This window comes from Hyposmocoma kahamanoa, unplaced genomic scaffold (genome assembly GCF_003589595.1).
Source record: "Hyposmocoma kahamanoa isolate Upper Pololo Valley unplaced genomic scaffold, ASM358959v1 262, whole genome shotgun sequence".
Taxonomy (NCBI): domain Eukaryota; kingdom Metazoa; phylum Arthropoda; class Insecta; order Lepidoptera; family Cosmopterigidae; genus Hyposmocoma; species Hyposmocoma kahamanoa.
In genome coordinates, this window is record NW_020653765.1 from 2199675 (window position 1) to 2211742 (window position 12068).

Sequence of the window (12068 nt, forward strand, 5' to 3'; positions counted from 1 at the left end):
TAACACACTTGAAATACTTATATAATAAATTACATTTAAAATGTTATATTTCGCGTTAGAATTCCTTTTTAACACCGGAAATTTCATTTCAAAGTCAATTGACCTAATTAATAAAAAATATGTGAAGCCGCTTGAAGAGCAAAGAGTGTCAGAACATTTTTCATGCCAAACGTCGCTCTCTTAGAGGATGGAAAAAATGTCGTTCTAGCTAGCACTTGATTTGCTTTTTTTTGCAGAAAAAACATGTCAAGTTTTAGTCAAAACTTATTATTGTTTTTAATACTGTTATTCGCTGTATTTTTTTAACTTTTAAAATATTTTAAGAGAAGCGTAATACGCAACATGTTGTTTCGTATCCTTGGTATAACAAAGCCGCATATGATCATACGTCAAAAATGCTTCTATCACAATAATGGCATAAAAAATATACGAACTACATTAAACATATTATGTATATTATGTGAAATTTTATAACTTTCTTAACTTAACTGACCATGCGACCAATTGAAAAACAAATTATAAGCGATTTAGACAGAAAAAAAATTGCTTCATTTCCCATATGTAACAATAATGAAAACGTAAGAACTTGATCACATTTCGTTCGTAGCATCTTTAAACCTCTGCTAAATAAGTCGTCATTTTGCAAAAGTGACCTTATTACATGAAGAGTGTGATTTACCTTTGTCATCAAATAAATTAAATAGTATATAGAAGTAATCAGTGCAGGAAGTATTTTGTGTGTACATTAAAAAGCTTGTTATTTTAAGATATTCTTCTTATACCAAAAGTTTGGGACCATGTAACTAAACTATGCTAGATCTGCGTATTTTAATAATTATAGGTACTAAGAGATCGGAATAAATTTGCATTCGGTGATAATCATCAGTGAAGTGGATGGCGACACTGCAGCGGAATAATCAGGGCCAATTACAGAAGTTTGATCTGCCTTTTGCTTCTTTCCACGTGATCGAGCTCAATTTGTTCTGGTTCGCTTCGTTCATTCTCGTTCTGGATAGTGATATCTGCCAAATGACAATATATTTAGAAACGGGAATAAACGCGTTTAAGCACGAATAGGTATTTTCACACGTACCTGATTTCCCGGCGACATTTCAACCAATTTGTACCGGCCGAAACTTCGTGAAAATAGGTAGGTGTGAAAATACCTATTCGTGTTTAAACGTTTTTATCCCCGTTTTCAAATGTTAGTACAATGCAACGCGTAAGTTTAAAAGTATAGATAATATATTTGAGAAATAATACCATACTCGATATTAGTAGCTAATATCATGCCTCATAAAACTACAACGAGACTCTTGTATCATACGCTCCCAAGTCAAACGACGCAGTTGACCTGAGGAAAGTCGGTGTGACGATAAAAACATAGTATTATAATGATTATTAATACAAAAATCAAACAGAAAAATTTTCTTTGACCCGCTGGGACTTGCACCCACGAGACCATGCTGCACCGTAGCATTGCTCTCACCACCTAGACTGTGAGCCACAGATCAAGTTACCGACGAGTTGTCGAAACTTTTCTATGTGTTTTTTGTTATAGATCTTTATAGAGGTATTTGAAACCTCACCGCACTCGGTACATTTACAGGTGCCTCAACAGACTTATGAGTCACTTTTGGTTACCTATCACAAGTCCGAAATGACATTTTCCAGAAATAACGTTTGCTCGAATTTTCATAATCTCGAAAATGTTTTTTCTTTTAAACCTAACCTAACCGAACCTAATCACGTCTTTACGATAAACATCCAACATATCCTGAAGGAACAAAGATTTCGTTATAATACGGTTTAAATTCGAGTTTGTGATAAGTTACCGTCGCTTTTTGATCAAATGTATTACTGAGATTTTATGTGAAATAACTCCACTAGTTTTAGGAAATGAAACAATGACCCGTGGCCATGGGACATATAAAGGGCCCGAAACCTTAGTTTGTTTGAAAAAACAAATATACGCGATTTACATCCGAAACATAATTTCATATAGGCAATATGTAATAATCGCGAAAACCCAAGAACTCGACACCATTAGTTTTGTTATGATTATTAATGCAAAGATCGAACTCTCAGCAGAATATTACTATTTGACAGTAATTGTTTTGGCCGGAGAACGGGAGTAGGCCCATGTCATCGGGTATATAACCAGAAATAGATGCGCTCCGATTGGCCAGCCCGAATTCGAAACAATTGACGGATGTCAATTGTCAATGGATTACATATTTAATTACCGATGAAATTTGATTCCGATTGTTTTGTAATTAGATGTTTTACTGTTTTTCCCCACACCACCGATTGGAACAGCACGCCAATACAGAATATTTTTGGAATATACGGAGACGTACCCATCAATTGTTGGCACTGTACTATTTGAGTTTTCTAATTTGTAATTTCAGTGCAAACGAGAGTTGATATATACAGGGTGGAAATTTGTAATGCCGCCTGGAGGGAAAGTACTCTAAATACTGAAGATAGAAGTTTTTACTTAAAGGAAACATTCATTTATTTTTTAAAAGAAATAAAACTGCATTCATAGATTTTCGAAAATTTCTAGCAACACGCGGGAATCGAACCCGCTTTAATCTGAAAAAAATGCACCCTGCACTTTTATTGCAACGATCGATAGGGTTAATTATAAGAATAAAAACTCTCTCACAAAATTGGTTAATTAAATGAAAAAAGAAAACATGAAATCTTAACGTATTTTAATAAAACGAAAAAAATGGTAATCTAACTAATTAGTTGCTCGAAATGAGCTCCATTTTCTTGGATACACAAATTTAATCTTTTAACGAATTCATTTTGAGTAACTTTTAATAACGTGTTGTGATGAATTGTATTACAAATCGTATTCTGAACCTCAGCCTTCAACTCGTTTACACTCGCATAGGATTTAAGGTGACGACCATGGAGCATGTAACCGTTCCCAAATATCGTGAAAATAAAACCATATTGTGGTAAGAAACCTGTAATTAGTGATGTAAAAATGAAATAGTTGTTGATTAAAATAGTGATAATCATTTTTATTTATTATTTTATCAACATGTTGTTGATTAAAATGTTAACTAAATAATTATTATAAAACTAACTGCCTCTGTGTCCGAACGGTTACCATGCCGAACTGCAACGCAGAGGTCCCATTCCCGGTTCGGGTTCGATTCCCGGGCCGGGAGAAATATTTGTATGGCCTACATTTATTTATCTCGCGAGTTTGGGTGTAATTTGTGGGTGTCTATGTGTGTGTCCATGGCACCCGCGACTCAGGGTTTCCCTAGTGCGGGACTATGTTGAGTGTGTGCGTTATTAAAAAAAAGTAATTAATATATAACAAACTATATAATTATAATACATAACTATTATAATTATTAAATGTTAACTAAATCATTAATTACTTAAATTATCTGATATTAACTAATTAAAATGCTAACTACAAGCATTATTTCTTTTCTACATTTTACACCACATTTTTATCTTCGTCCTGAAAAATTACATAGAAATCACCAAAGTCAATGGAAATCACATACGAGGTTTTCACTCCAAATTTGACACAAAAAGATTTTATATATTATAATTAATGGCGAGTGTGTTAAGTGTAAGAAATTTATTTATTTACTAACATTTACTAACTTGGTCGTTAGGCTGGCATTAAAATAAAAGTATTTTTTTTATCAAAATTCGTCTCAGTTACTTAATTCGTGCTTAATTCGCTTTGCAACGCGAGCGCCTCGCGAGATTATACGCATGTGTGTGTTAGTACACGCTGCGCTGCGAAAGTGCACACATCCAAGCAGTACTGCTACATTTGTGTGGAGATACACTACTTGCCCTAATATAGGTACTACGATAAAAGGCCGTAATGGCTAATGTACAGTATTTTAAACTTGCCATCTTCATCGCTTTTAAACGCCCTGCCAAGCCGAGGTCCGAACCACATGCCGGGACTGTCCGTACGGCGGATCGCAACGGACTGCTGTTGGTCTGCACGGAATGGTTCTGGGTGGATCATAGACGACTCACTGCGGCCCACGCGCGGGAATGCGTACAACTGCCGCTTCGCTTCAGGTTCGTATTCTAAGAATAAAGTAGGATCAGTGCTAAATTGAATAATAATAATCTCGCCGATCACAAGGTCTCAAACTACACTTCGTTTTTAACGAAGAAAAAGAAAGGAGGTTCTCAATTCGACGGTATACTTTTGTTTGTATGTTACGTGATTACTCAGACATTTGTAAAGTGATTTCGATAATTCGTCAGTCGAGGTACGTCCCTTTAGTAGTAGGTAGTGGTCCCTTTCATATTTAGGGCTCAACTCACACAGGCGCAAAGTCGAAGCATCGCGTCGCGTCCTGTTTTTCAACTACAACGCTTGGCGATGCGCGCTCGCTTTAGTGCGGTCGGCGTCTGACGCCAGCATGATAAAACTTGGCAAATAGATGTACACAACTTTCAAGGTTTTTTTTTAAATAGTAGTTTATGTGACTGTTACATAATGAAAGGCATTAAAACACTCGTTTGATGTTTTTATGAAACTCGCCTGTTACAGTTACATACACTACTTTATCTATTATACATATTATAACCTCCCTATGATGTGTTCGTGAACCGCATGTTACGACCGACATTGCGGAATTGATGCATTGACGCATGTCATGCAACCGTAGTTTTTTTTAATTCATAGACAAACTAGGGTCGGCTCCAACTATCATATTGTTCGATATCACGTAACGTGTGAGATTTGACAAAATTGTTTGCTATTGACATTTCATTTCGAATAAAACTTCATCTTGACTGATATTATAATTGAGGTCGAATCTAACTCTTTTGTTTTTCAGAGATGTTCGACATTTGAATGTAATAATAAAATCGAATTCGATGTTATAGGCAATAATAGCATTTTCACAGATATAAAATTTGTTAGCACGATAAATTTGTGCTAGCACGATAAGGCACGACTTGCGCGAGAGCGACATAAAGCGCGAGATCTCTTTGCGAGAATAGCAGTATCTCGCGCTTTATGTCGCTCTCGCGCTAGTCGCCCCTATCGTGCTAGCCCTACTGGTCGTAATTTGCGTTTTTTGAAGACATCATAGAGGGTTTATGATAAATGAGTGTAGATAAAATTATTATGGATACAAACATCAAACACAAAAATAGAAACTCCTTCGATCTGACTGGACTCGAATCAGTGTCTGATACCATGCCAGGGCTCCAGCTACTAGCAGTTGTTTAACCCGGTGGAACCAATATGGGAAATAACCGTTTCTAAATTTGTATGAAGCTATAATTATGATTATTATATACACTGGGCGTTTATATGATCATTGGAAAAATATTGTCTGTATCTGAATTACTTTACATTATTATGTACATTTTGTTTTACACAGAGTCTTACAAGGTTTTTTTTATAATATCAAGTGACGGGACCAACGAGTCGTGCGCCTGATGGTAAGCTACACGCCTGTCCATAACAGTTGCAGTGCCACTCAGAGCTTAAAATCGCAAAGATCTGAGGGGTATCGCCACTGCGCCCATCACCCTGAGGCATAAATTGACAAGGCCCATGTACCTGTAATTTCACCAGCACCCTTACCCTTCAAAACCGGAACACAGTAATGCTGCAGAAATAGGTAAGGTGGGAGTACTTCCCTGGACGAACTCTTTCACAAAAAGCTCTGTTGCTACCAATAGTGTCTACTGGTTAATAGTGTCATTTTCTTACAAACTATTCTAATATCTACAATACAATTTAAAAAAAAAAATATGTTAAAACTACACCAAATAATTAAGAATTCACAAAATCCTACCTCCTAAGATGAAGTCGTTGAGTGGCACCTGCCAAGTGTGATGAGAACGACCCACCCTTGGAAAAGGGTAAAGGTTCAATATACCATCCCGTCGTAGCTTCGCGCCGTTATCTGCAAAAATAGTTTTAGTAAATACACTATTGACAAAAGCTCATCATCAATCATCTTTATTTTATAGGTCAGCAAATTACCCTTGAAAACGTCATATTGATTAAACTCTACTGCTCATTCGTAAGGTAGATTTCCCGGAGAAGAATGAACAAAAAGCTTTAGGGGTTGTTGTAAATATACATTTAAATAGACTTATCATTTACAATATTTATTTTTTTATTTCAAACATCTTAGATCGAGACTACCTGCAAGAGCTAAATGGGTCACTCTAACCAGTAGCGAGGCGTCCATATGACTCCATTTCCATCAGCTTGCCTAAAATTTTCCACGTATTAACAAATTCTACACTTTGTGCTAAATTTTAAGTGTAGAATAAGTTAACCAGTGAAATGAAATATACTAGTACCGTGTGTGCCAATAAGTTGCGTTTAAGTATTGCCAAGGCGTCACTTGTTCTTAAGGTAACGACAATTTTACGCCTCGCCTCTAGTCACTACCACGAATTTTTGTCATCCAAGTACGCAAAAACTATATAATTATAACCTTTAATATAATTCTTTTGTTACACTGTAGTTTTAAATCTCGTAAATGGCACATTTCGAAATATCAACCGGTATCTTATTTAGAAATTCGGACCCTGATGAACATCAAGGTTTTCAAAACGTTTAAAATTTTCAAAGTCATAGACGTAAACTAAGTGCCAAATTTCTGCACCAGCAAATAAGCCGTTATTTTTTAAATTGTTTTATTTTTATTTATTTAGGGCACCTAACAAAACATACACAAACAAGTGATCATTACAATAGATATTGTGACTCGAGTAAAGGCCCATTTAGATGGAGAGAGTTTCTCGTCTCGAAGATACGATTATCGAAAGAATATAAGAAACTTTCCTCGTCTAAACATTCGCGATTATCGCCCTTCCACGTGAGCGATAATCGCCTCTCTTTTCAATATTGAACATCTCCGTGTAAACAGAACTTGAAAGCTTGAGGGTGTTTTGACTCTCACTGCTTTTCTAAGACAAGAATTAATGAAACGAGAGCGAAAAATAATTTGGGTTAAGAAATGTTATAAAATTTAAAAAGAAAAGAAAATATGTATATTTTTAAACAGTGCAATGAACTTAATATTATCAACAGTTCCAAATTTGAATGATTTTTGCGTCATTTTGATATATCCATAGCTAATACCGAAGTAATCACTGAACTCGAATGGCAATTCTCGCACTCAAAACGGTTCGAACCGATTTGTACGATAATCGTATGAACTTGAAAAAATGTCATACGAGATCGTGTTTAGACTAGTCGAAAAACTCGTAAGCAAGAATCTCTTTACTACATATTTCTCTGTGTAAACAGTAGAGGAGGCGATTAAGTTGTTTGCGAATCTGGTATGACATAATCGTAGGCGAGATTTTAGCTCTTGCCTGAATGTAAACATTATGATACGATAATCTTATGGCGATTATTGCTTACGATAATCGCGTACGATTTTTTGTTACGAAGCGTGCGATAAACTCTCTCCATCTAAATGGGCCTTTATTGTGTTGTTTTATTTAGAAGTTGCCTATATAACATAGGAGAGTATTAAAAGTAAAGGTAATTGAGTACTTACAAATTAACTGTTTAAATTTAATGTTACATGTTTATTGGTTACTCTACGTATCAACTAGTTAGGCACCATTTTGTTATTACAACTTTCAACTTTAATTATTTCAAAGGGACATTATTATTTTAAAATAAACAATAGACATACTCTTGACCAGAATGTCACCTGATGTTTAGCGACGATGTGACCGACGATGGTACACGTTTGCCTAAAAATGCCTATTCACTCTAGCCCCAAATTCTTTTCGGGAAACACAGATTGAAACAGAACACACAGAGTATTCCATTCCTTTGCCGTACGCATCAGAAAGAAGGCAACAAAGCGCTTAGTGCGAATGTGTAATATATCAACGACATAAGAATGGAGTTGTCCGGATCTTCTAGTCGACCGAATGAGGAACGGTGATGGGGAACTAAATTGAATAGTTCCTGCGCACACTCCCCGAAATGTATCCGATAGAAAACCGACAAGCAGGCTCCTTTTCTGCGATAGTCGACATTTTGTAGCTTTGACTCCATAAGAGAATTGTTGTTAATAAGTCTCTTTGCTATTTCGCTCCACCGAGTCCAAGGCAGCTAACTGGTAATGGGCAGAGCCGTCCCAAAGTTGGCAGCAGTACTACATACATGATCGAACTTGTGCTTTATGGATACATTTAAATTATGTATGTATTTTAAATATAGTGAACTATGTATGTGGTTGACGACTATGTGACTGTGTTATGATTGATTGTTGTTTTCATTATAAGTAAATTATTCTCGTCTTCAATATGTTGAGCACATCTTGAAGGACCAATATCGGGGTTCGTACCCAATGTATGCAAATGTAGAATGTTCGTAGTAATGTATGTTTGATAGTACTTTATATGTTTCCCAGAATACACTGCCCAGTTGAGGTAGGTCGATATAAAATATGCAAAGCACCGTACTGTCCGAAGGTCTTTTTTGTACTTAAAGTACACGTGTAATGAGCGCGACAGTGTTCAGTTACGATATATCTATACTGCTCGTACAACACCGTTACCTTAGAAAAAAGACGAAATCTTTCACAAGAATCTCTACTGCTACTAATAGTTTGATTTGTTACAACCCAAAATGTGCGCAGTAAAGAAACTCGTTTAGAATTTGTAATAACTGAATAATAAGTTCCATGTCTAATAATTATTAAATGAGTGGGGTACCTATTGCAAATTCAGGTCCGTTAATCAATTTACAATCAATATACTTCTATCAAGTGGCTCTTCTTGAGACTTACAAGTATTGTTCAAGTATTGCCTAATAAATTGAACTAGCGTTCATTGGAACATTATTAGATCGGAATATCAGTGGATTTTGTTTTCCCCTCCGTCTTCCTAAATATCACCCAGTGCCTCATTCACTCATTACACCGTTACCATAGAAATCGCAATAATAAAATCGGCATTCAAGAATTTTTCTAACCTCCTTGTAATAACTAACACATAATTGCATTTTGGTAACTTTCTATCAGGAGGTCAAATGCGCACCTATTTTCTTATAAAAAAAAACTGTTGAGACTGAGACCTGAAAAGGTTTGTTTAACAATTTGACAAATAAGATATAAAAAAACAATTAGAGAGGGTTGGTTGTAGGGCTCGTCTCCCTGATCCCAGATCTCAATTTCGCTAAATATGTCCAATACGTTAGTTATGATAAGGAGGGTATCTTTTCCGTTGGTATTAAGAGCGTTTACACACAGCGACATTTAACAGCGATGCAGTAGCGATGCAGTCGCTAATCGTCTACCTTTACACACGCGCGCGCGATTTTAATAAAAAATTTAATGCAGCGATGCAAATGCAATGATTCATAATAATTTATTGCAGTCACAGGATAATGAGGTGTTAACAATATTTTAAAGTTATAATAAGTGCATGTGTTGTAAGGGTGTTTGCAAATTGAGTGATTATTAGTTAGTTGTGAGATAATATTACATTAACTATATATCTAAAAACTACACTATTTATTTATCGAATTCTTAGGTTTTCGCGATTGTTACACATAGGAAATGAAACTATTTTTCCGGATTTAAATCGCGTATATTTGCAAACCACCCTATCAATATTAAACATAACTGGTTAAAGAGTGTACCACCTCAGTCAACCGTGACCATGGGACCTGTAAAGGGCCGGAAACGTCGGTTTGCTTGAAAAAACAAATAAATAAATCCGGAAAAATAGTTTCAATTCCTATACACTATTTATTTATTACATAATTACATTGCCAATATAATAAATTCATTAATCAATATATTTTACACATTATTTGTTTCCATTATAAATAATTGTATTGTTTTAATGAATATTTGTGTAAAAATTATAATTATCCATTATTATTATTATTTGGTATTAAATTTTATAATATCGAAATAATCATCAAAATTCATTAAAATATTATAATATAATATAATATATACATATATATATATATATATATATAATATATATTATTTTATTATATAATATATAATATAATAACTCTTATTAATTAAAAAACATTTAAGGTGCCTTTTGGTGGTACCTACGTAAATAAGTTGTCATGGAGGTGAATAAAGTTTTTATCTATCTATCTAGCTATCTAATCTCCAGAAACATTTGAGTTTCTCGGAATATATGTGCGAAATGTAATTTGTTTACCATGAGCTTTCCGGTGAAGGAAAACGTCATGATGAAACCTGCACGTCGAAGAAGGTTCACAGCCCTCGGAAAACGTGTGAAGAACCCTCGCCTGAGAGCAGCGGCAGTGTGACGTATCTTTGCCAACATTCTACCACAACCTCTTTGATGGTAAGTACATAATCAGACTACTTAATCGAGGATGGAAAACGCTTCGCGAAAAAGCATGTTTCATTCTCGCTTTGAAAAGTTCTAAGTTGTTATTTATCGGCGAACAACCCGTAAGCAGGGAAATTCATGAGTTAAACTGTACCTACGCATTAAGGAGAAAACCACAAACAAAGCTCCTTTTACGTGTAGGTGGTATATCCAAAACATAAAGGTAATCATAAGTTAGTACCTCATAAGTGTCCAACTTAATTGAAAAATAATTTGTACAAAGGCTTCTTTCGGCTATCATACTACAAATGTATGAAATAGTTCTGTCCAAGCATCGAGTATTTCTCCAGAAATAGCATTGACTTACAAATAGAGACGAAATGTCATTTAATTTGTTTGTAAATTATTCTGCCACATCATTACTGTGACAACTGCGCTCCGATTGTCTAGCCCGAGTTTGAAACAATTGACGGGTGTCGTCAATGGGTGTCGTCAACTGTTTCACTTCAAATAGACCAGTTAACTTGATCTTTGCTATAATGGACGAAAATTGCAAAATTACATATTTAATATTTTATTACCATTTATTACCGATGAAATGTGATTCCGTTTGTTTTGAAATTAGATGTTTTGTGTTTTTCCCACACCACCGAATAGAACAGCATGGCATTGTTAGCGATTTTATCATTATTACAATAAATACAGAATATTTTTTGTAATATACGGAGACGTACACGGGTCAGTAGTTGGCCTGTCTATATTTCAGTGCAAACGAGAGTTGATATTTATAAGAGCTGTATCGCTAATGTGTTACCAGGAATATATAGCCCTTATATTTTTGGTTATATACTCGATGTGTCCAAGTTATGCATAAGTCTTTCAAAACTATACGTAAATATTAAACAAGTAACAAGATGTTTGGACGGCAAAGATTCATAATATAAGTTTTTAGGCACAAATAAAATTAATATGTTGCATTTGTTTCTTTCAGAACACATTTACATGAAATGTTTTTTTTGTAAAACAAGTGACGGGACGAATATTTCGTAGTCGGAACGTAGTGATAATCACGTCATGGATATATTTCCATTTTAAAAAATATCATATTTTTCAATATATTAAATATTTTCCGAATATATTCCCAATTTTCTTTCTTTCGTTTTCCACATTTGACGTTGACACCTGTCAAAAATTGAAAAACGAACGAACACCATGCAGTCATTAAGTATTAAAGTGATTATTTATTTATTTATAAAGCATTGGCTTCAGAGCCATCAGCTTAATGGTAACAAATAATCAAGAAACGCACAACGTAATATACATAAATAAACTAAGAATTAATTCGTGTAAAAATGTAACTATTAAAACCCGCCATTGTTTTAAAACTTTATTGAAGCGATTTGATATGTGGTTTCATAGTAAAAATTTAAGTAATATCCCAAAAATAAAATTACTCATACCGATTTATTTTTCTTTCGTTACGCTTAATTTCCACTTTCACTTAATTTCCGAACTCACCCGTTAGAATTTTGCATGGGCACCACTAGAATCATCTTTATTGGCTGTTGTTATGGCGTCCTCGGCCATATTTTTCATGACAATCACTCCAAACGTGAAGGTCAATATTTTCGTGACGTTAATAGTAAAAACTTTTTCATGACAAGGTGAGTCTTGATTTATTTATCCCTTCGTAATACATTTAAATTAAAAGTTTAATAAGCGTATTTCATTTGTAA

The 12068-nt window shown here is 34.7% G+C and overlaps 1 protein-coding gene across 1 annotated transcript in view; it reads right to left on the minus strand.

Annotated features, from left to right (window-relative positions):
• Window positions 1–213: 213 nt before the first annotated feature.
• The window catches only part of LOC113228922 (CAPA peptides-like), a 28126-nt gene continuing 16271 nt past the window's right edge, over window positions 214–12068 (minus strand). Inside the window, exons 3-5 of the mRNA XM_026462366.1 lie at window positions 5820–5930; window positions 3901–4086; window positions 214–1022 (exon numbers count right to left, since the gene is read on the minus strand). Coding sequence (XP_026318151.1) covers window positions 928–1022; window positions 3901–4086; window positions 5820–5930 — 392 coding nt within the window. The 3' untranslated portion in view covers window positions 214–927. The remainder of the gene's footprint in view (window positions 1023–3900; window positions 4087–5819; window positions 5931–12068) is intronic.